At 46.8% G+C, this 25,858-nt stretch overlaps 1 protein-coding gene across 28 annotated transcripts in view; it reads left to right on the top strand.

The window, feature by feature from the left end:
- LOC106562123 (CUGBP Elav-like family member 4) overlaps positions 1 to 25,858 on the top strand; it is a 175,254-nt gene that overhangs the window by 121,341 nt on the left and 28,055 nt on the right. For 20 of the 28 annotated variants that reach the window (XM_014126736.2, XM_014126742.2, XM_014126735.2 and 17 more), the window contains exons 3-5: positions 812 to 860; positions 12,959 to 13,087; positions 22,620 to 22,699. In XM_014126736.2, coding sequence (XP_013982211.1) covers positions 812 to 860; positions 12,959 to 13,087; positions 22,620 to 22,699 — 258 coding nt within the window. The remainder of the gene's footprint in view (positions 1 to 811; positions 861 to 12,958; positions 13,088 to 22,619; positions 22,700 to 25,858) is intronic. The other 8 variants (XM_014126741.2, XM_045689116.1, XM_014126730.2 and 5 more) reach the window with 2 other exon arrangements.

The raw sequence follows: 25,858 nt of genomic DNA on the forward strand, positions 1-25,858 counted from the left end.
AGCTTTTTCGTCTCTGGACTGTATCTTCAGAGGTTGTTTATTGATTTGCACTTCTAACCTTTTTACAGTACTTTCTGTGTTTCTTGGACGTGTTTTTGTGTGTGGCTTTCAAAAGCCAGTGTGTCTGGGGTGGGCTTGGCTGACCAGAGCAGAGCAGCAGCATACTGGTCACGATGCTTGGATCTGGTCCTGAGGGGAGGGGTGGCGGTGGTAGTGGTTGGGGAGGTAAGAAGTGGAGATGGGTGGAGTGTGCAGAGCTGGGCAGGGCAGGGCAAGGCATAGAAGGGTAGGGGTGGAAAAGAGAGAGGGAATGAGGGGAGGGAGGGAGAGAGGGAGAGAGGGAGAGAGGATGTGTATAGAGCTGGGCAAGGCATGGCTGTAAGGGACAGAGGGAAGTAGGGAGGAGACAGGAAGCTCAGGGCAGCCAGAGAAGACCTCTCTCTGTGGGGTGATAGTGGGTGATGTAATGGCATTCATCTCCTCATGCCATCTGACAACCAGTGTGACTCTGTCATTGAAAAGTGCTAATTCTGCTGAACTGTGAGGGGGAACCAGGCATCTCCGGAGGCCAAGGCCCTGGATTAATTAGGCATGCTGGCATCAAACTCAAAGCTCACACATTCTCCTCTTCTTCTTTACTAGAAAAGAACAGAGCAGAGCACTTTGTTTTGTTTATCTGATGCTCCAGTGACTCAGGAGAAGAACTACAGGCCCATGAACGCCACTCTCTCCCCCTTTCCTCCTGGTAGTGGTTGTAGTGGATGTCCTCAGGTGGCCACACTAACCCAGGTGTTTTCTCCTCTCTCTGCAGATGAACCGGCCCATCCAGGTGAAGCCAGCCGACAGCGAAGGACGAGGAGGTAATTAACCTTCTCCTGGTTGTCCCTTCCCTCTTTTCACTCCTACTCCCTCCCTCCCTCCGTTCACCCCTCCCTCCACCCCTCCACTCCTCTACCCCTCCACTCCTCCACCCCTCCACCCCTCCACTCCTCCGCACACCTTAATATTCTTCTCTCAGTAGGGACACACTGGGAGTTTGCAGAGTAGCCGTTAATATAGGTCACTCGCCTCTATTGACTTCCCATCTGTGCCGGCCGGACCAACAGAGAGAGGGGCTGTGTCAGGTTCACTGTCACCCTGAGTGATTCAAAGTCGAGTGAGGAGCCGGAGGAGGAGAGGCTGGGTGGGGATCTATTCCTCCTCACTGTCCTCAGAGTGACAGCTCAGCCTGGTTACAGATGAGAGCCACTGGGAGTCAACCCCCCCCTTCCATGCACCTCCATATCCTTCCTCTTCCCCCTCCTCACCCCCACACAGCCACAGTTCAGAGGTCCTGTATAGGCTTTTACAGTCAACACCAGGACAGTCAAACCCATCCACTTTGTACTGCCAGGTCAATCGTACAACTCAGATTTGTTATTTTGACAGCATATAAAATGGACAGAGGAGAGAGTGTAGTTAGTAGTCAGACATGTTTATAAATTATCAGTGATTTGGGGTTTAGGCCTTTAACACCAAATCACAAAACAGAGTTAAGGTTTTAAAGTTTAAAAGTTTTTACATAGAGCTGAAGAGCCACCCGCCAGCTTGACCCTAGCCAGATTGACAGTGTGATTGACTAGATCATTCCAAAGCCATTTGTAACATTATCGGGGTTAATGCAGATTAAGCCAGTTACAGATTTACATGTGGCATAATTACATCTAATTGACCCAGTGTGCGTCTACATTGTGAGGGTCAGATGCATTATATGTATCCCAGCCTTCTGAGTTACACCACAGCCAGCCAGGGTAAGATTAGACCCAGACTGAGCCAGTTTGGTGATTTACGTGGTCAAGATGTGTGAATCAGCCGGCCCATTTCCTTGTTCCCTGACACACACTCGCTCTCCTATTTAGATCTTTAATTAACGACCATCTAAAAACAGGCAAAGTCTGACGGACAAGACCTGGGCGGGAGCCAATCGGCATATTCACAGAGATAAATTGGATCTCTGGTTTAAGGGAGGGAGGATGGATGGGCCACCGATATCAATTACTACTCTTTCTCTACCCGGAGAGGAGAGGGGGAGAAAGAGGAAAAATACAGACCGAGTGAATGAAATACAGAGGGCTCTCTATGCCAGCCAGCCCAGTTCTGTTCTCTAGCTAGCCAGTCTGTCACAGGAACTTTGTGTTGGGGAAGACAGACAGGATATAGGACACGGCGTGGCGCTGAATGAAATGCGAGCACGACAACAGGCCAGGACCCAACAGAGATATCGAGCGTTAATGGCAACAGGAAGTCATCAGACAGGGCAGGCAGGTAAAGCGTAGCCTCGACTGACAATGAAATTAGATTTACTATGAAAGCCTCGACTTAAAGGAAAACAGACAGCCCTGGGTAGGAAAGGGATTCATCTCTCCCTCACTCTGTGTGTGTGTGTGTGTTCACATGCGTGTGCATGCATGTGTGTCTCAGTCAGAGCAGATAGAGGGAGGCCAGCCCAACCAGGTAGACAGTATTCCCACCAGGGCCCTAGCTGCAGATTGGTTAGTAGTGGGACGGGCGCTTGCGCCGAGACTTCTGCCCCCATGGAATGGAGACATTTATCACATACAAGACATCAGCAATTATCTGTCATGAGGAGTCGCAAAGGTGTCTCGGTTACGTGCTTCTGCAGGCATTACGGCCCATTAGTGGGTTTAGAGACGCTCGTACACCCCCCTGCCTCCCTCCCTCTCCCTCCTTCCTGCCTCCCTCTCCCCAGAGAGCTGTCCTCTCTACAGGGATAGAGATGTGTCAGGAGCGCTAGTAAAAGTTTGGCACAGGAACTGACTGTTGGACCAGACGACGCATAATCCTGCATATCTATTGGCCCATTGTGGATAGGAAAACTAATTCTCTGGGTTGTCTATTAGAATGACTCATGGGTTATTTATTTCTCCTTTGCATTATCAAATAGAATAGGAGAATGGGATGGGAGGAGGCTTTTCAGACTTTAAATCTATTGTCACGTTGCTGCTCCGAGTCAACCAGCACTCCTCTCCACTCCTCTCCACTCCTCTCCTCTCCCTCCAAGTCCATCTTTATCTCTTGTGTTACAACCCAGCCTTTATTTTCAACTTGATCAAGTCATGATTTCAATTGGGATGTATGGCGAGACAATTGAAGCAGGGTGCCTCTGCTCTTCTGCTATGTGGACAGTGCTTGAATAGAAAGTGTCTCATATCTCTACTTTAAACCCAAGCAATTTGCCTCAATCCAAATGGGGCTGGGGAGGTGGATAGAGAGGGGAGGGATAGAGCTAGTGATAGAGAGGGCTACAGAGCGAGGTCCAGAGAGAAAAGGAGGGAGTGAGGGAGATGGAGAGCTGGGGTCGGCAGGATGAGGGAGCTAACGGAGGGTGATGGGTTAGCTGAGCGAATCTCAGCACTAAATCATTTGGGAAGCGCCCCTTCCTTATCTCCTCCTCTCCATCTAGGAATCTCTTCCCCCTGACCTTGTCTGCTGCTGTGTTTGAAGAAAAGATGAAGCCATATTATCTACGATTGGAGATGGCCATTATCTAAACACAATCTGCAGGCTGCAGGTCCCACTCGTCCTGTAGCCATCCAGCCATGGCCACCGTAGTAGAATGGAGAGAGACCATGCTGATGAGGACAAGGATGGTGGATCAGTATCAAGCGGCCTCTTTCCCTCCCTTTATTAACTAGGAGAAGACAGAGTGCCTCCCTCCTATTCTCTCACGCTTCTCTAACACACAAGCACTTCCATCCGCATTTACCTTTTAGTCCAATCTCCATTCTCTCTCTAAAGCAGTGTTTACCAACTCCAGTACTCCAGTCCTCCAGTACCCCCAACAGGACACATTTTTGTTGTAGCCCCAGACAAACTCACCTGATTTGACTCATTGAGGGCTTGATGATTAGTTGACAAGTTAAATCAGGTGTGGTTGTCCGGAGCTACAACAGAAATGTGTCTGTTGGGGGTACTGGAGGACTGGAGCTGGGAAACACTGCTCTACAGTGTACAGTGCCTTGCAAAAGTATTCATCCCCTTTGGCATTTTTCCTATTTTGTTGCATTACAACCTGTAATTTAAATATATTTTTATTTGTAATGGACATACACAAAATAGTCCAAATTGGTGAAGTGAAATGAAAAAAATATGTTAAAAAAAATAGAAAATATATAAAACGGAAAAGTGGTGCGTGCATATGTATTCACCCCTTTGCTATGAAGCCCCTAAATAAGATCTGGTGCAACCAATTACCTTCAGAAGTCACATTATTAGTTCAATAAAGTTCACCTGTGTGCAATCTAAGTGTCACTTGATCTGTCACATGATCTCAGTATATTTACACCTGTTCTGAAAGGCCCCAGAGTCTGCAACACCACTAAGCAAGGGACACCACCAAGCAAGTGACACCATGAAGACCAAGGAGCTCTCCAAACAGGTCAGGAACAAAGTTGTGGAGAAGTACAGATCAGGGTTGAGTTATAAAAAAAATATCAGAAACTTTGAACATCCCACGGAGCACCATTAAATCCATTATTCAAAAATGGAAAGAATATGGCACCACAACAAACCTGCCAAGAGAGGGCTGCCCACCAAAACTCACGGACCAGGCATGGAGGGCATTAATCAGAGAGGCAACAAAGAGACCAAAGAAAACCCTGAAGGAGCTGCACAGCTCCACAGCTGAGATTGGAGTATCTGTCCATACGACCACTTTAAGCTGTACACTCCACAGAGCTGGGCTTTATGGAAGAGTGGCCATAAAAAAAGCCATTGCTTAAAGAAAAAAAAATAGAAAACATGTTTGGTGTTTGCCAAAAGGCATGTGGGAGACTCCCCAAATATATGGAAGAAGATACTCTGGTCAGATGAGACTAAAATTGAGCTTTTTGGCCATCAAGGAAAATGCTATGTCTGGTGCAAACCCAACACATCTCATCACCCTGAGAACACCATCCCCAGTGAAGCATGGTGGTGGCAGCATCATGCTGTGGGGATGTTTTTCATCGGCAGGGACTGGGAAACTGGTCAGAATTGAAGGAATGATGGATGGTGGTAAATACAGGGAAATTCTTGAGGGAAACCTGTTTCAGTCTTCCAGAGATTTGAGACTGAGACGGAGGTTCACCTTCCAGCAGGACAATGACCCTAAGCATACTGCTAAAGCAACACTTGAGTGGTTTAAGGGGAAACATTTAAATGTCTTTGAATGGCTTAGTCAAAGCCCAGACCTCAATCCAATTGAGAATCTGTGGTATGACTTAAAGATTGCTGTACAACAGCAGAACCCATCAAACTTGAAGGAGGTGGAGCAGTTTTGCCTTGAAGAATGGGCAAAAATCCCAGTGGCTCTACAAAGTATTGACTTTGGGGGAGTGAATAGTTATGCACGCTCAAGTTTTCAGTTTTTTTGTCTTATTTCTTTTTTGTTTCACAATTTTCAAAAAATATTTTGTTTCCTCAAAGTGGTCGGGATGTTGTGTAAATCAAATGATATAAACCCCCCAAAATATCTATTTTTATTCCAGGTTGTAAGGCAACAAAATAGGAAAAATGCCAACGGGGTGAATACTTTCTCAAGCCACTGTATGTTCATCTTTTGTAATAGAAGAAACACACCAGACCGACAGACGGCTAAAAGACAGCTAAAAGTCTCATTCTAATAGATGGCCCAGATAATTAGTTTTCCTATCCACAATGGGCCAATAGATCTGCAGGATTATGCGCTGTCTGGTCCCACAATGGTGGGACTCTGTTACATTATCAGGCAGACACAGACCTAATGGTGGGCCTCTAATGCTACATTATCAGGCAGACACATACAAAATGGTGAGGAAATTTAGCATTAGAGTCCCACCATTCTGAATGCGTTTTTCCTGATAATGTAGAATTAGAGTCCTACCATTCTGTATCTGTCTTCCTGATCATGTACAATTTGAATCCCACCATTCTGTATGTGTCTACCTGATAATGTAGCATTAGAGTCCCAACATTATGTATGCATCTTCCTGATAATGTAACATTATAGTTCCTACATTCTGTATTTTTCTACCTGATAATGTAGCTTTAGAGTCCCACCATTCTGTATGCGTCTCCCTAATAATATAGCATTCGAGTCTCTCCGTATCTTTACATAGTTGCAGTTTGACTAGAGCGTGTATCAAGGTTCGTAGTTTCTGTCTGGGTTGCACTCTGCCCTACGGCATCCTGAGAAAGGCATTCTTTTTTTTTCTCTGTGTTCATCCTTGCCTGGGCGCTTCCTCATCTCAGCGCGCTTCTCTGAAAGATGACCCCAGTCTGGGAGGTGAGAGATTGACAGGACCTCAAGCTCTTGTGCGCTGTGCTGTCATGCCCCGCCCAGCAGATAGGGAAGAGTGAGGCCTGATGGGTGGCTGTTGCAGCAGGCTGCCAGGCCGCTGGGGAGGGGCTGTCTGGAGGCACCTCAACACCCACTGAGGACCATGCTCCACTTTACATGCAAATGAAGCCAAAAGATCTCTCTCCGCCTCTGGACACGAAACATGCAAAACTTTGAAAAGTCAGAAAGAGCCCAGCAGGGTGGCACACACACAGTTTGTCAGAGGTGCAGGGAACACAGTGTAGTAGCTCAAGGTTGGCTGGGCATTAAATTAAATTGCTTTGTTACAGCATCTGTATGATAGGGCCATGCCATGAGAAAACATACACCCAAATTGTATAAGAAAAAAAATAAATGGAGTTGAAATATTTGGAAAGAAATTGGAACAGGCAATTTCACCAAATTTCTTCCGTTGTTCTGTGATCGTTTTTGAAAGTCGCAACGAAAGGCCCTCCTTGTGCTTCTGAGTAAATGAAAGTGACAGCCCTTGCAGTACGAGTAATGCATTTACAAGCAGGGGGCCTGGATCCTATCATCGTTTCTCCTGCGGCAGGTAGCCTAGTGGTTAGAGCATTGGGCCAGTAACTGTAAGGTTGCTGGATCAGATCCCTGAACTGACAAGGTAAAAAAACAAAAGAAACTATTGTTCTGCCCCTGAACGAGGAAGTTAACCCACTCTTCCCCGGGAGGCTGTCATTGTAAATAAGAATTTGTTCTTATCTGACTTGCCTAGTTAAATGAAGGTTTAAAAAATGAAATGTAAAAAATGCCTGATATGGTGACAATTTGAGTATTCCTTCCCTTCTGATGATTATATTTACTGCCTCACTATGTTGAGTAATCTGTTATATATCAGATTAGGCCTATCAGTTAAGAGACTATGGGTCTGCTCAGAAGCAGGGCCAGTCAGATGTATCTTCATCAGCATTACAGCAGGCCAGGCAGGAGCAGGGATTGGAGCTGGGGAGGGAGATGGAGATGGAGCTGGGTATGGAGCTGGGGACTTTATATGGAGCTGGGGTATAGGGCTGAGGAGCAAGGCTGGAGCTGGGGATGGAGCTGGAGCTGGGACTGGAGCTGGGGTTGGGGTTGGGGCTGAAGCTGGGGGCTTTATATAGAGCTGGGGTATAGGGCTGGAGCTGGAGCTGGGTCTGGAGCTGGGGATGGAGCTGGGGCTGCGGACTTTATATAGAGCTGGGGTATAGGGCTGAGGAGCAAGGCTGGAGCTGGGGATGGAGCTGGGGCTGGAGCTGGGGATGGAGCTGGGGATGGAGCTGGGGAATTTATATAGATGTGGGGTATAGGGCTGGAGCTGGAGCTGGGATTGGAGCTGGGAATGGAGATGGAGCTGGGGATGGAGCAGGGTGCTTTATATAGAGCTGGGGTATAGGGCTGAGGAGCAGGGCTGGAGCAGGGGATGGAGGTTGGGGCTTTATATAGAGCTGGGGTATAGGGCTGAGGAGCAGGGCTGGAGCAGGGGATGGAGCTGGGGGCTTTATATAGAGCTGGGGTATAGGGCTGAGGAGCAGAGCTGGAGCTGGGGGAGGGCTGGGACTGGAGCTGGGAATGGAGCTGGGTTTGGGGCTGAAGCTCGGGGGCTTTATATAGAACTGGGGTATAGGGCTGGAGCTGAAGCTGAAGCTGAAGCTAAGCTCGAGCTGGGGTTGCAGTAGACCAGCAGGGCTACAGTACTGGGGGCTGTATATAGGGCTGGGGTATGGGGCTGAGGAATGGGGCTGAGGAGTAGGGCTGGGGTTAGGCTATAGAGTGGGGTCTGATCCCACCATGGCAAAGCGTTGCAGGCAGCAGCCGTGTGCCATGCAGCGTCAGGTCCAATAATGAGCCATCAGCACCATAACCCATCTCATGTGTTGCCTGAAACATTACTGTGTGTTTGAAATGAACCCAGAGGCCTAGCAGGAAGCTTTTATCGTTTGGTGCAGCTGTCCATGCTTTCAGAGCACAGCACTCACATACGGTCCGCGTGAGCACCACGCTTTACGTGATTTGGCAATGAGGCATTAAATAAACATGTCAACCACTGACACTTTAGTCTAGCATGAGACTAATTGTTTCTAGGGCGGCATTTATTTGCAACCAGAAGGAGAAACTTTAGCTAAGTAGGTTTCTCAACAGCTCATTCCCCACCCTGTGATAGAGAGAGAGAGAGAGAGAGAGAGAGAGAGAGAGAGAGAGAGAGAGGAAGATATAGAAAGGGAAAGAAAATACCAAGCCAGACACACTGCACCCTACAACAAAAGTAGCACTTTAATCCAGAGAGAAGCATCAATCTTGACAGCATATGGCATCTGTGCAAAATCCATTAATTTTTAATACACCGGGCGCTGAAATGAAAAGACTTCCTGAGACAAGCGATTGTCAGATGTCAGTTGTGTTTTGATAACTTTGATCTTCTCTTCTATTTGCATTCCTAAAATGGGTCCGTCCACATGCCATCTCCGACTGGACATGCCGTCTCAGACTGACACAGCCCTATATCCCACACAATTACACCTACCTTCAGTCAAGCAATGAACAGCTGCGGAGAGAGAGACGAGTGGAGGATAGTGTGGGTAACTGTGTGTGTGCGTGTGTGTGTGTGCGTGTGTGTGTGTGTGTGCGCGCAGTCAGTTGTACACTGTAGCACACAAACCTAGCTATCCATCTCTCCCTCTCTCTTTCTCTGTTGCTCATGCAGACACTTATGTTTAATGTAACGCAGTGGGGAGGAAGGACCATGTCGATTACATGGGTGGCTACTGAGTGGAGCCTCATTCACAGTACAGATCACCTGTTACAGCAGGGCTCCTGTTCTATCAAGTCTCATTTACAGACAGGGGTAAGCGGGGCTAGGATCTCTCTGTGAGAGAATAGTATGGAGGAGAGGGGTCAGACAGACAGTCGGGTCAAGTAGCCCCGTCATGTCAGTTAAATCCTAAGTGTTCTGCACAGTGAAGCATTCACTTTAGTCTGGATTATAATGCAGGATTGTTCTTTAACTTTATACTCATTGATTTTCCCCCTCCACACACACTTTTATGAAGAACTCTCTTAGTCTGTTCTGGAGGATAGACATCTCGTTATGGAGAGTAGTGAGCATCGCTGGTTATTTATTCATAATCATAAATGCACTTTAAAAGCCTCAGAGTGGCCATAAGAGTAGAGAAACCTTGCAGATCCAATAACGCGCTGCTTTGGAGACAGGTGCAAAATGGACAAATTAATAGCGATTCATACTCTGGCCAGGGTGTGCAGTGCGGTGGGCCGGCCGGCTCGGCGAGAGGAGAGGAGAGCAGAGGAGAAGAGTGCTTAGGTCAGGCAATGAAAAGATATCGGCTCCAAATTCAATCTTCTCACTCCGGCCGTTCCTCCCTCCCAGAGGGCTCAGAAGAGCTCTCACTCTCCTTTAACGCTTTCGCCGGGTGTCATTTATTTCTTCAGTTTGCATGTTTGAAAAGTTCATTACCTCACTCATGGCTAGTTAATTAGCCTTGTAAAGCTATCATTAGACCTCCTCAGGCCCCGGTTGGAAATTAGTCTTTGTCCCAAAACATTAAGATGCCACAGGAGGCCTGTAAAAGTGCACTTCTACCATTAAGGCCTGATAGTGACACCCCAATGAAACGTCTGATGACCGAGAGAGAGAGAGAGAGAAAGAGAAAAACAATCCAAATGGAGTCAGGTGTGTTCTGCGAGCCACTCAAGTCTCACCTTTTGTCTCATCTCTGAAGCTCTGACTCATTCCAGACAAACACCTGTCCTGAACTGTTCTGTGAGCTGAAAGCTGTGAATGCATCCCAGCTGAGACCCATATCCTGTCCTCTCCTGGTTTATTTTTTGGTCAACTCTTTTCTTTTAACCTTTATTTAACTAGGCAAATCAGTTAAGAACAATGACGGCCTACCAAAAGGCAAAAGGCCTCCTGCGGGGACGGGGGCTGGGATTGAAAATAAAAATGAATTAAATCAAATATAGGACAAAACACACATCACAACAAGAGAGACAACACAACACTACATAAAGAGAGACCAAAGACAACAACATAGCATGGCAGCACCACATGACAACACAGCATGGTAGCAACACAACATGACAACAACATGGTAACAACGCAACAAGGCAGAAGCACAACATGGTAGCACCACAAAACAGGGTACAAACATTATAGGGCACAGACAACAGCACAAAGGTAGAGACAACAATACATCATGCAAAGCAGCGACAACTGTCAGTAAGAGTGTCCATGATTGAGTCTTTGAATGAAGAGATGGAGACAAAACGGTCCAGTTTGAGTGTTTGTTGCAGCTCGTTCCAGTCGTTAGCTGCAGCGAACAGAAAAGACGAGCGACCCAGGGATGTGTGTGCTTCGGGGACCTTTAACAGAATGTGACTGGCAGAACGGGTGTTGTATGTGGAGGATGAGGGCTGCAGTAGATATCTTAGATAGGGGGGAGTGAGGCCTAAAAGGGTTTTATAAATAAGCATCAACCAGTGGGTCTTGCGATGGGTATACAGAGATGACCAGTTTACAGAGGAGTATAGAGTGCAGTGATGTGTCCTATAAGGAGCATTGGTGGCAAATCTGATGGCCGAATGGTAAAGAACATTTAGCCGCTCGAGAGCACCCTAACCTGCTGATCTATAAATTTAGTCTCCGTAATCTAGCATGGGTAGGATGGTCATCTGAATCATTTAACTTTAGCCTGCAGCTTTGATATGTGCTGAGAAGGACAGTGCACCGTCTAGCCATACTCCCAAGTACTTGTATGAGGTGACTACCTCAAGCTCTTAACCCTCAGAGGTAGTAATCACACCTGTGGGGAGAGGGACATTCTTCTTACCAAACCACATGACCTTTGTTTTGGAGGTTTTGTAACACAAAACCCGGGGAGGGGCTAGCTGAGTATAAGACTGTATCATCTGCGTATATCATCTAGTCCCCATCCAGCCAGTCCCCATGACCACACACTGTACCCTGTTCTCCTCAGACCTATCAGGCCAAGGACCGATAGAGGAGCTTTACTGAGTAGAGAGATGGCTGCTGGGTGTGTGACGGTGACGTGTGAGGCGTGACTGCTGTAGATGAATGTGTAGGAGCAGGAGAATGTATGAGGCCAGTTATTACAGCAGATGGTCATGTAGGAGTGAGAGACTGGGGCCATGGTCATGACGTTTGAGATTTGAGGCTGGGTCCATGCGAGGCTGGGTCCATGTGAGGCTGGGTCCGTATCAAATCAAATCACATTTTATTTGTCACATACACATGGTTATCAGATGTTATTGCGAGTGTAGCGAAATGCTTGTGCTTCTAGTTCCGACAGTGCAGTAATATCTAACAAGTAATCTAACAATTCCACAACAACTACCTAGTACACACTACCTAATACACTCCCTGTATGGCTGGGTCAGTGGGAGGCTGGGTCCGTGTGAGGTGAGATCAGATGAGCATGATCGTGACTAGCAACAGGGCTTCCACTTTAAGATGAAGCTCTGACACCTCCAGCCATAGTAAGAGTGGCACGGCGTCGGGCAGGCAGGCAGGCAGGCAGGCACGACGTCGGGCAGGCAGGCAGGCACGGCGTCGGACAGGCAGGCAGGCAGGCACGGCGTCGGGCAGGCAGGCACGACGTCGGGCAGGCAGGCAGAGCATGCTGATTATGCATGTGCTCATTTGTGTGTTGAAGCGGGGAGCAGCCAGGCACGTGTCTCATTTGAACTTTACAGGAATGTAACAGGATCTGAGGTTCCCCTAGCTTTATTTTTAGAACAACTGTGTCTAATGGTACCTGGCAGGTACAGGAGATGTCACATCTGTCCAGGGCCAGGTGATGCTCTCGCCCCTCGCCTTCCTCCAACGCTCCCTCCCCGACGCAGTCAAATGACTCACGCTGAAGATCAACAGTGTCGTTTCCAATAAACTCATCTTCCTCTCCCTGCCACGTTCCATCAGTTCTGGGAATGGGTTCTTGCTAGTAGCCATTCCATTCCACAACACAGTCGAATAGGAAATGCATAATGTAGAAGAAGGTAAAGAAGATGAATGTTCTGTCTAATGCCAGGGGAGATTAATTAGAAAAATCCTCCCTTCTGACTGGCCAGATCTGGAGGTATAGAAGCCATACATCGTAGTCACAGCGCCCCCGTCTGGCCAGCGGGACTAGCCATGTCAAAGCGGGCTAGGGAGGGGAGGGTATAGGTCAACACAGGATACAGCTGTGCAACACACAACCCAGGCAACACTATACTATATACACTACTAGGCTATACTGGAGCTCTTACCTTCATGTATTACTGCTGCTTGACAGTAACAGCACTCCAAACAACATCTGAATCAAACATCACCCAGACACTGCAGGCAGCTCTATCTACTAGAATAGCTCAGTGGAGACAAGATCATGTCTTCCTCCCAGGGAAACCACACAACAACAACAACAACAGAACACACCAGTGTGCCTGATGACGACGGGAAGTGTTTTGAGTTTCCTGCTGAGGTGATCCTCACAGACTCAGCAGAAGGGTGCCATCAGCTGTAGCATTTGTTTGTGTTCTCTCTCCTTCTTTCTTTCCCTCCTTTCCTCCTCTCCCTCGGTTTCCCTCCAGAAGACAGGAAGCTGTTTGTGGGGATGCTTGGGAAGCAGCAGAGCGAGGAGGACGTCCGGCGGCTCTTTGAGACCTTCGGCCAGATCGAGGAGTGCACCGTCCTGAGAGGGCCTGATGGGGCCAGTAAGGGTCAGCGCCTGCCCACACACCTCACTTCCTCTTTGCGTCTCTACTCCCTCTCTCTCTTCTTACCTGTCTCCTTCCCACTGTCTCTCGCTCTCTACTCCCCTCTTTCTCCCCCTCTCTTTCTCTCTCTCTCACACACTCTCTCCCTCTATTCCCCCTTTCTATCTCTACTCTCTCTCCTTCTCCTCCTCCCTCTCCCTGTATATTCCCTCAATTCACCTGTCCCCTTCCCACTCTCATCCACTCACTAGCTCACCCTCCTCTTCTCCCCTGGCCTTACCTTCCCCTTACTGTTCTGTATATTCTGTCCGTTCCACTTCTTTCTCTCACCTCCTTATACCTCCCCTACACATACAGCATCACACCTCCTTCCTCTCACCTATCTATCTTTTCTCTCCGCACCTCTCTCTCTTCACTCCCTCCTTCTCCAGCTCTCCCTTTGTAGTCCCCATTCCTCACACCATTCACTTTCCCTAGACTAGTACTCGACAAACACATTGCAAACACCTCCTCCTCTTCCCTCCAATTCCCTTCCTCCTCCTCTTCCTGTTATCAGAAAGGCGGTGGGGTGTAATTATGTTTGTTTCCCACATCCCTGTCATCCCTCCCTAGAGACGTTTGTCGACGATAATGTCCTACTGTAAATAAATCAGTCTGTCCCTGGCTTTTACCCCTGCCACTCACAACAATAACAGTCGAGCAGTATTCACCAAAACACAACAACAGCACAGCCGCTATGAAGTCCAGTGAAAGATGGCTTTGGATGTTTGATTCAAGGTTTGTTCTTAGCCAGCAGTGTCTTCCTCCTATCGTTTGATGGGTCTGTCTCATAGACCACAAGCCATGTTATTTCCTCTGATAAGCAACGAGCGTTGGGGTGCACTCTCTCTCTCCCCCCACCTCCCTCTCTCTCTCTCTCTCTCTCTCTCTCTCTCTCTCTCTCCCCCTCTCTCTCTCTCTCTCCCCCTACCTCTCTCTCTCTCTCTCTCTCTCCCCCCTCTCTCTACCCCCTACCTCCCTCTCTCTCTCTCTCTCTCCCCCTACCTACCTCCCTCTCTCTCTCTCTCTCTCTCTCTCTCCCCCTCTCTCTCGCAATCCCCCCTACCTCCCTTTCTCTCTCTCTCTCTCCCCCTACCTCCCTCTCTCCCCCCTACCTCTCTCTCTCTCTCTCTCTCTCTCTCTCTCTCTCTCTCTCTCTCTCTCTCTCTCTTCTCTTATTCTATTGCCTGTGATTTATCCTCCTATATTAAATGGCTGAATGTGTGAAATAGATGTGTGAGAAGGTGGGAGGTTTGATAATGTGCAGCTTCCAAGTACATTCAATTGAAAGGCTGTGTCACGCCCTGACCGTAGAGAGCCCTTGGTTCTCTATGGTGTAGTAGGTCAGGGCGTGACTAGGGGGTGATCTAGTATGTTTATTTCTATGTTGGTGCTAATATGGTTCCCAATTAGAGGCAGCTGTTTATTGTTGCCTCTGATTGGGGATCATATTTAGGTTGCTATTTCCCCACCTGTGTTTTGTGGGATATTGATTGATTGTTAGTGTGTTTGGGCACTACGTCTTCACAGTCTTTGTAAGTTTTGTTATTTTGTTTTGTTAGTTTCACTTAAATAAATATGTGGAACTATACTCACGCTGCGCCTTGGTCCGCTCATTTCCAAGAACGTGACAGAATATCCCACCAAAACAGCAACAAGCAGCGTGTTCACCAGGTAAAGGAGTTTTGGACATGGGAAGAAGTGATGGGTGGATGCGAAACCCTTCCTTGGCGGCAGAGGGAAGGTAATAATGGAGGACAGCGACGACGCCAAGGACAACCCCAAGATTTTCTTTGGGGGGGGCACAAGGGGTGGCCGGTCGAGCCGAGGAGAGTGCCAGAGCCCGAATGGCAAACTCTGGAGGAGCGTGTCGTCAGACCACGGCCACAGAAACCCCAATCATTTTTTTTTTTGGGGGGGGGGGGGCACATGGAGCTGGCGGCTGAGCCGCGGGAAGAGCCAGAGACTGTCAGGAATGCAATGGAGAAGTTGGGAGAGAGAGAGATGAGAGAAATGTTGTGCAAGTGTGTTCTGCTCAACATTCGACCAGAAGATCCGGTTAGCAGTCTGGTGAAACCTGTGTCGGCTCCACGCATCTGGCCTCCAGTGCTCCTCCCCAGTCCGGTACGTCCTGTGCCTGCTCCTCGCACTCGCCCTGAAGAGCGTGTCACCAGTCCGGTGCAACCTGTGCCGGCCCCACGCACCAGTCCGGCATGTCCTGTGCCTGCTCCTCGCACTTGCCCTGAAGTGCTTGTCCCCAGTCCGGTACGTCCTGTGCATGCTCCTCACACTCGCCCTGAAGTGCGTGTCACCAGTCCAGTGCCACTTGTGCCGGCTCCACGCATCAAGCCTCCAGTGCGCCTCCCCAGTCCGGTACGTCCTGTGCCTGCTCCTCGCACTCGCCCTGAAGTGCGTGTCCCCAGTCCGGTACGTCCTGTGCCTATTCCCCACACTCGCCCTGAAGTGCGTGTCACCTGTCCGGTGCCACCTGTACCGGCTCCACGCACAAGGCCTCCAGTGTGCATTCACAGTCCAGAGCTTCCGGTGACGGTCCACAGTCCGGAACCTCCTGCGACAGTCCGGGAACCTCCCGCGACGGTCCACAGTCCGGAACCTCCTGCGACGGTCCACAGTCTGGAAGCTCCTGCGACGTTCGACAGTCCGGAACCTCCTGCGACGGTCGATAGACCGGAACTTCCTGCGACGGTCCACGGTCCGGAACCTCCTGCGACGGTCCACGGTCCGGAACCTCCCGCGGCGGTCCACAGTCTGGAAGCTCCTGCGACGTTCGACAGTCCGGAACCTCCTGCGACGGTCGATAGACCGGAACTTCCTGCGACGGTCCACGGTCCGGAACCTCCTGCGACGGTCCACGGTCCAGAACCTCCCGCGGCGGTCCACAGTCCGGAACCTCCTGCGACGGTCCACAGTCTGGAAGCTCCTGCGACGTTCGACAGTCCGGAACCTCCTGCGACGGTCCACGGTCCAGAACCTCCTGCGACGGTCCACGGTCCGGAACCTCCTGCGACGGTCCACGGTCCGGAACCTCCTGCGATGGTCCACGGTCCAGAACCTCCAGCGACGGTCAACGGTCCGGAGCTTCCAGGGACAGTCAACGGTCCGGAGCTTCCAGGGACGCTCAATGGCCTGGAGCTTCCCGAGAAGGTCAACGGCCCGGACCTTCCCGGGACGGTCAATGGCCCGGAGCTTCCAGTGATGGTCAACGGTCCGGAGAGTCCAGGCACGGTGTCCAGTCCCGCTCCATGGCAGGAGCCTTCCTCTGTGCCGGTGCCCAGTCCAGGCACGGCGCCCAGTCCAGCTCCAAGGCCGGAGCCTTCCTCTGCGCCGGTGCCCAGTCCAGGCACGGTGTCCAGTCCCGCTCCATGGCTGGAGCCTTCTTCTGCGCCGGTGGCCAGTCCAGGCACGGCGTCCAGTCCCGCTCCATGGCGGGAGCCGTTCTCTGCGCCGGTGCCCAGTCCAGGCACGGCGTCCAGTCCCGCTCCAAGGCCAGAGTCTTCCTCTGCACCGGTGCCCAGTCCAGGCACGGCGGCCAACCCAGCTCCATGGCCGGAGCCCTCCTTTGCGCCGATGCCCAGTCCAGGCACGGCGTCCAATCCTGCTCCATGGCCGGAGCCTTCTTCTGCGCCGATGCCCAGTCCAGGCACAGCGTTCAGCCCGACGCGATGGCCGGATCCGGAGCCTGGGCGGGGGCTACGACCTGCACCGGAGCCGCCACCGACACTAATCACCCCCCCTACCCTCCCCATTTGGTTTCAGGTTTTGCGGCCGGAGTCCGCACCTTTGGAGGGGGTACTGTCATGCCCTGACCATAGAGAGCCTTGGTTCTCTATGGTGTAGTAGGTCAGGGCGTGACTAGGGGGTGATCTAGTATGTTTATTTCTATGTTGGTGCAAATATGGTTCCCAATTAGAGGCAGCTGTTTATCGTTGCCTCTGATTGGGGATCATAATTAGGTAGCTATTTCCCCACCTGTGTTTTGTGGGATATTGATTGATTTTTTGTGTGTTTGGGCACTACGTCCTCACGGTCTTTGTAAGTTTTGTTATTTTGTTTTGTTAGTTTCATTCACTTAAATAAATATGTGGAACTATACTCACGCTGCGCCTTGGTCCGCTCATTTCCAAGAACGTGACAGGCTGCCTATATTGAGCCATGTGACTATCGGTGTGTACATCTGCTCCGCTCTCTGTTGATCCGGGCTCTATTGTTCTTCGTTCCCCAAAGGCCTGCTCCCTGCTCCCTCTCCTCGGGCCGCTCCCTCTGCCTGCCTGGCTCTGATTGACAGCCCACAAAATGAAATAAGCCCAGTGCTGTGTGCTCCTGCTGGGTCAGATGGGAACCAGTGTGCTCCCTCGTTCACTCCTTCTCTCTTTCACTCATTTGCCAGCCGCTGTAGCGCTCCTCTCTTCTCTCTATACTTCTCGCTATACCATTCTCATCACCAGCTCTCTTCTCTCTATACTACTAGCCCCCTTCTCATCACCAGTTTCACATCACCAGCTCTTTTCTTCATCTTGCTTTATATCTCTCTCATTGTTGTGCTAAGATCTGTAGTTGTGTACCATAGGTGTTGTCTGTTACTTACAGACTGTCCCAGTTGTTTGGCCCCCAGGTGACTGAGAGAAGGGTATGACTGACTGCTCCGACCAGAGCCAGTTGTGCAACAATCCCATGACATCGTTAAGGAGACGGTGGCAGCAAATCATTTTGGCAACCACAGTACCACTAGACATGGTCCCATCAGTCAAATGAAACAGATCTTGAAATTGACAGTGCTCTCTATTCCATTATGGAGCCTTTGTCCCCTGTTGATGTAAATGTATGCCACTCGGAGGCTTTCAGCGTCTTTTCAACCCAATAAAAAGGCCAAGAAGTTTGACATCCATCTCTGTATGGCAGCCCGGCTCAAAGTACTCTCAAAGTGAAACACTTGCTGCCAGAGTTGAATGGAGCGAGGAATTGTCAGGAATAACAGAGAGATGGCTTTTAGGTCTATAATTAAGTTGTGTTATAAATGTCATCCATTCTGCCTGATGGAATTCCTGCATACATATTATTTTCCTCGGGAATTCAAAAAGCAACACAGAACCTCCAGCTAGCTTGAAAGTAATGCAGTCTTTTTTTATTTATTTTATTCTCAACCATTCAAAAACCTTGACTGGCTGTGCACTATAATTTATGAGTCTAGCTTCACTTCCAATTCTTTTGAGAACTTCATGCTCCGGGTCCTAAACCTATCCAGGCTTTTTTTCTAGGTCAGGGAAAGCAGGTCTACACACACACCGCTACATTCGCTGCCTCAGTCAGTGGGGGGCGTTGAGAGCCCCACATGTTTAAATGCATGTTGTTTGCCAATCGCAGCGATTCTCAGTCTGCCCTGCCTCCAGACAGGCTGAGCTGAGCCGGGACACCAGGGCTTAATCACTGCCAGGGCCAGCCTTGTTAGCTAGGTGGATGTTGGGGATGGACGGTGACAACCAACAGTATGCCATCTAGGACCTGGAAACGAAAGCTGGGCTCTTTGAGTTTCCTGAACAAACTCTCCCTTATTATTTCCACTACAAAGGTTAAACGTTTTTGTTCCCTCAAACAGAGGCGTGCAATCAAACGTTCCCCCAGCAGGTTGCTGCCTCCCTCCCTCGCTCCAGTCGGAGGAAAAAGGGACCTTTAGCTTCCAAAGCAGAGGGGAGTGCCAGAGAAGGGAGAGCAAGGGGGCCGCAGTGAAATCAAAGCCCTTTGTGACTTGTCTACCATCCACTTTTTAGTCATGTCTCCTGCCTTTATATATCATCTGGTCTGAACACATGCTAACTTACCCACGCAGCAGAGTTCCCATTTACGTTTAGAAAACGTTATATTACATTAGAATCGCATTTTCACATTTCTACATACAACATTGATCATGTTGATGGTACACAGATTGCCAAGGTGACAGGGGGAAATTGTTTATATGCAGCCAGTGTATGTAACTCCATCCTTGGCCACATTTGATTTGGTTGAGGAAATGATTCATTTGTCTACACAGGGATGCTGGATGGCTGTTTTAGAATGCCTAAGTGAATGGGCCAGTGTTTCTCTTGGGTGTAGCGATCAGCCATTGTAATTTAAATGAATCATCTGTGACCTGCGGGGAATTGATGATGAATAAATGTATATAAACACTTCTAATTGGATTGTTGAAAGCTTTCTAAACGGGTATCAGCTGTTTTTTAAAAGCTTGAAAAACGCTGTCTGTCTTACACACTGGTCCTGCTCCGGTAAGAAAGGTCCATATGAATCCAGATGAGTTAATTACCCATGTAGTTAATTAGCTATCTAGTAACCAGACACAAGCTGCCTCCTGAAGACAGTGATAAGAAGGAGTCTAAACTAGAAGAAATCGTTTTGCATAATATGACTGGGATGAAGCCTGCAGTAAAATGCACCTAAGGAATTTAAAGTGCTCAATATAGGCTCATTTAAATATGCAGTACAACGCTTTTATACAGTACAACACTTTTATACAGTATAACGCTTTTATACAGTACAACACTTTTATACATTATAATGCTTTTATACAGTACAACACTTTCATACAGTACAACACTGTTATACAGTATAACACTTTCATACAGTACAACACTGTTATACAGTATAACACTTTTAAACAGTACAACACTTTTATACAGTACAACACTTTCATACAGTACAACACTGTTATACAGTTCAACACTTTTATACAGTAAACACTTCTATGCAGTACAACACTTTTAAACAGTACAACACTTTTAAACCGTACAACACTTTTATACAGTACAACACTTTTATACAGTAAACACTTCTATGCAGTACAACACTTTTAAACAGTACAACACTTTTAACTTCTCTAGGGCCAGTGGGACGAAATCGTCCCACCTACGTAACAGCGCGTTTATACAGTAAACCGCGTTATTCAAATACCTTAGAAACGCTATTACTTCAATTTCTCAAACATATGACTATTTGACACCATTTTAAAGACAAGACTCTCGTTAATCTAACCACACTGTCCGATTTCAAAAAGGCTTTACAACGAAAACAAAACATTAGATTATATCAGCAGAGTACCCAGCCAGAAATAATCAGACACCCATTTTTCAAGCTAGCATATAATGTCACAAAAACCCAGAAGACAGCTAAATGCAGCACTAACCTTTGATGATCTTCATCAGATGACACACCTAGGACATTATGTTATACAATACATGCATGTTTTGTTCAATCAAGTTCATATTTATATCAAAAACCAGCTTTTTACATTAGCATGTGACGTTCAGAACTATCATACCCCCCGCAAACTTCCGGTGAATTTACTAAAAATGTACTAAATTACTCACGATAAACGTTCACAAAAAGCATAACAATTATTTTAAGAATTATAGATACAGAACTCCTCTATGCACTCGATATGTCCGATTTTAAAATAGCTTTTCGGTGAAAGCACATTTTGCAATATTCTAAGTAGATAGGGCTAGCTATTTAGGGCTAGCTATTTAGACACCCAGCAAGTTTAGCACTCACCAAAGTCAGATTTACTATAAGAAAAATGTTATTACCTTTGGTGTTCTTCGTCAGAATGCACTCCCAGGACTTCTACTTCAATAACAAATGTTGGTTTGGTCCCAAATAATCCATAGTTATATCCAAACAGCGGCGTTTTGTTCGTGCGTTCAAGACACTATCCGAAAGGGTAAAGAAGGGTGACGAGCACGACGCATTTCGTGACAAAATATTTCTAAATATTCCATTACCGTACTTCGAAGCATGTCAACCGCTGTTTAAAATCAATTTTTAATGCCATTTTTCTCATAAAAAAGCGATAATATTCCGACCGGGAATCTGCGTTTAGGTAAAAAGACGAAAGAAAATAAAGCATGGGGTCGACTCGTGCACGCGCCTAAGCCCATTGTCCTCTGATCGGCCACTTGCCAAAAGCGCAAATGTGTTTCAGCCTGGGGCTGGAATTACATCATTCAGCTTTTTCCCGCCTTCTGAGAGCCTATGGGAGCCGTAGGAAGTGTCACGTTACAGCAAAGATCCTCAGTCTTCAATAAACAGAGGCAAGAAGCTCAAGGAATGGTCAGACAGGCCACTTCCTGTAAGGAATCTTCTCAGGTTTTTGCCTGCCATATGAGTTCTGTTATACTCACAGACACCATTCAAACAGTTTTAGAAACGTTAGGGTGTTTTCTATCCAAAGCCAATAATTATATGCATATTCTAGTTTCTGGGCAGTAGTAATAACCAGATTAAATCGGGTACGTTTTTTATCCGGCCGTGTAAATACTGCCCCCTACCCCCAACAGGTTAAACCGTACAACACTTTTATACAGTACAACACTTTTATACAGTACAACACTGTTATACAGTACAACACTGTTATACAGTACAACACTTTTAGACAGTTAACACTTTTATACAGTACACCACTTTTATACAGTACAACACTTTTAAACAGTACAACACTTTTAAACAGTACAACAATTTTATACAGTACAACACTTTTATACAGTACAACACTTTCATACAGTACAACACTGTTATACAGTACAACACTTTTATACAGTAAACCATTTTATGCTGTACAACACTGTTATACAGTACAACACTTTCAAACAGTACAACACTTTTAGACAGTAAACACTTTATACAGTACAACACTTTATACAGTATAACGCTTTGATACAGTACAACACTTTTATACAGTATAACGCTTTTATACGGTACAACACTTTTAAACAGTACATCACTTTTATACAGTACAACACTTTCTTTATTGTGCATAGTTTTTCTCTGTTTTATTTATCTCGCCCTCAATAAACATGTATATTCTGATAGATCAGAAAATGTTAAGACAATTTATTCCTTGGAATAGCTACATATTTGTGTGTTTCTTTTTAACCATGGGCATACATTTTTATACGTTAAATCTTGTTTAATATATTATGTTGATTGAAATCAGAAGATAATTATTTGAAACCCCAAGAATGTTACCTTTAAGATGATTTGAATGCCCCTTGAGCAAAGCCCTTAGTTAAAAATTATAAACAAGCATAGATACTGGCAGATAGGCATATTATAATACTATGCCTTTGTCATCATAATCTGTTTTATGATAGACTGCACACAGATCACAATGTGTAAATATTAAACAGATGAATAATCACAACCAAGGCTTGGGAGTAGATGCTGTTGCTCCTGTGCTCCGGCGTAGAGGGGTGGAATTAGAAATGGGCGAGGGACAGGATGTTCCATGCAGCTAATGCCTTCACTACAATTAGAATGATTTATTCAGAGTTATGCACTGAAAACACAAATGGCAGAATACATTAACAAACTAGATAACATGAAAATAATGGTAATGAATGTTTTTGCCTTACTCAAGGCCAGCTCTCTGATGCTGCATCTCTCTCTCTCTCCCCCCCCTGTCTGTCGGTGTGGGCGCGTGTGTGCGCAGGCTGTGCCTTTGTCAAGTTCTCCAGCCACGCAGAAGCACAGGCAGCCATCAACAGCCTGCACGGCAGACAGACCATGCCAGTGAGTATAACCGTGTTACACACACACACACACACACACACACACACACACACACACACACACACACACACACACACACACACACACACACACACGGCTTCGATAAGATACTAGTACTCAAACAGTATACAGAATGGGTATTCACACATACTGTATAGAACATTCAAATAATACATTCACACATAAAACAAAATAATCACACAGTCAGCATCCAACGTTTCACATTGCACAACTGTATGTATGTGCAGCATAGATGTCTTGTCATTGAATATACTGTACATATTATTGGATCAGATGTCGGATCGTAATCTGCTCACCCTGTTGCAGGAAATGTCATGCACAGCAGAAAATGCAAACTTGTAGTGTATTCAAGGTTTAAAAAGGCTTCGAAAGTTTGTCATTTCGACTTTAAAATGTCTGACTTGATTTGTCCTAACTAACAATTCATCAACCCTTACAAAACCATCAGTTTGTTATAATCCACACAATAATTCACATTTCCTGTTGCTGCAGGATTACTCCTGCTGTGAGAAACTGGTCAAATGAAGATCCTACGCCTGTATATCTCCTCTCATATCTATTGTACCTTTTTACCAGTCTGTATCTATGGAAATCATTTTGTAATGATATATGAATACTATACATTATGTGTGTCCTAGAATATATATGCAATAGAAATGATTCAGCTTTGCAAGATTAATATTATTTCATGTTCAAATATGGAAATCGTCTCTGAAAAATATCTGAAATCAAAAATGTAATAATTGATTTAGTGCACACTCATTGGGAGGTACCTTTCCGTAGAGGAAAATAATCAATCATGGAAATAATGAATTCTCCTTCAGTCTAAAAACACAACATTCACACAGAGCTTATCTTTCAGTGTATTTCATTGGAAAATGGAATATACTAGCACAACTTATGAGTCTTAGGAGACTAGTTGTTACGTTTATAGTCGTAGGTTTTGTAGCAAACATGCTTGGACAATTCATTTGAGACCACGATAGTAGAGAATCAACAGTGGTACCAAAGTGTTTTACAGTATCATGCTGTATTTCTCGAAACACAAAGATCTCCTCCTACCCGACATGCTGAGAATCATCCTAATTATTGGATATCCTGCATCTCCTGTCAAACTGCAGTAATTACAAATTGGGGTTGTTATGCTTGTTATCTGGCATGTAACGGCCATCATTAAATATGTTTTACTAAGGGAAGATGATGAATAACACAGAATCTCCATGCATATTTTAGATTCACAGTCCCTGGCAGACACCTTTAGTTCATACACTCCTTTGATGTTTTGCTATAAATATTTACTTCAGCTCTCTGGCAACAGGATAGTGTCCTGGAAACCCGATGTCATTTACACATATTTCCCTTACTGATGCTGTCTGACACGTTTTGCAATAGCATTAGAAGTCACAAGCTTAGGGAGGGGTAAAAAAACAACTTTGGGTTTGTATGTCTGTTGCTGCGCTGAGCCCCTGCCCTGCCTAGCCTGCAGTAACATAGGGTCAGTACCAAAGCCAGCTAAATCACTTGAGATTTGCTCAACGGCAGATGAACTGTCCAAGGCGACATATGGAGCCCCAAACAGACCCGGAGTTGTATCCAGAGCCATCCAAAAGCTCATTAATAATCTATATTATCCATATCTCTCCCTCAACCCCTGCACCTGTTACTTCTATATCCTACGTCCAAGTCCCAGTCAGATTAATAGGCAAGGTGGCCATTAGTACCGAGCTAAGGCTTTGATACCGAAGGGGATGCAGTTCATTTGGATAATATCAGTGCCACATGTCGCCAACAACCGACTAACAGGAGGCAGGATCCAGAGAGGCTCTCTAACCTACTGCCAGCTGTGGGGTCTGGACCAGTCTCGCACAAAGAGCTCTCTCTTAATGTTCAACTCTAGAGCATCTGTGTTAGCTGGCAGCCACACCCGGCCGTAAATAATACCTGCACAGACCAAAATACATTGGGTGGTAATGAAAGCAATGGTAATGAAGGGAAAGGGCGAGGGACGCCACCGAAGGGCAGCGGCTGATAGATCAGGTCAGGCCTTTAATTGATGCAGATTGCAGGTGCCCCTAATTGAACTTAAAAGGTAATCAGGCTCCAAACAGGCCGACGCTCTCTTGGTTCAGCTGTTGAATTAAGGCTGTGGGGAGAGAGAGAGAGAGAGAGAGAGAGAGAGAGAGAGAGAGAGAGAGAGAGAGCGAGAGAACTAAAAAAGGCGGAGACACAGGTGGCAGGGCTTCAAATGGCAGAGCCGGGGGCAGACAGCACCCAGCAAATTGCAGACATGGCCGTGTTCTGTGTCGCACTGGCGGTGACAGGGTCTGCTGAGCACAGTAGTGTTGGCAGGCGTGAGACAGTGTGTGAGAGGAGGGAAGGGAGAGAAAGAGAGGTAGTGGAGAGCCAGATTAATGAGAGATAGCACAAAGCTAAAGAGCATAACACATAATACTCTCTCTCTCTCTTTCTCTCTCCTACGCTGGATGAAAGCATGATCCAATTTCTAACACAGATACTAGTACGAGAAGAAAAACTTTTATTGCTTGAGATTGCTTACACTGTGTGTGTATTTGGCTAGGTATTTACTTCATGTAAATAGTGTTGATATGGTTTGTATTTTAATGGTGTGTTTGTGTGCGTTGTTAAAGTGGGTGAGTGTAGTGGGTAGATCATGTTTCCACTTCCACTGGTGAACAGTATGGACCAATGCAGACAAAAAGACAGACAGACAGACTGAGACACATACCTCCCATCAGGCCCACGGGGATGTGAAGAGACTGGTTCAACTGGAGTTGAACTGGAGATCCACATGGAGGCCTCATCCAATTACTGGACAAACTTGTCTTTTATTTGATTATGTCATTTACGGCTTTGGGTTTAACCCTTTCAGCAAGGATGGAGCCCAATAATGTCACTAAACCAGGGTTTAGAGGACTATTTTAGTGCAACAGCTTACAAAGCATTCTCTGTTTTTACATCCTATTGAGGAGACTGGAATTTCTGCTATGTCCATGAAGTATATAAGTTGAATGATTACAGAACCATTCTACATGGTTGCCATTATGATAGTAAAGTAATGGTTTGTCATTAGTATTCTGTTAAGACAGGCTTCCACACGTTATTGGCCATATTGTGTCG

The sequence above is a fragment of the Salmo salar genome, chromosome ssa11, assembly GCF_905237065.1.
Source record: "Salmo salar chromosome ssa11, Ssal_v3.1, whole genome shotgun sequence".
Classification (NCBI taxonomy): domain Eukaryota; kingdom Metazoa; phylum Chordata; class Actinopteri; order Salmoniformes; family Salmonidae; genus Salmo; species Salmo salar.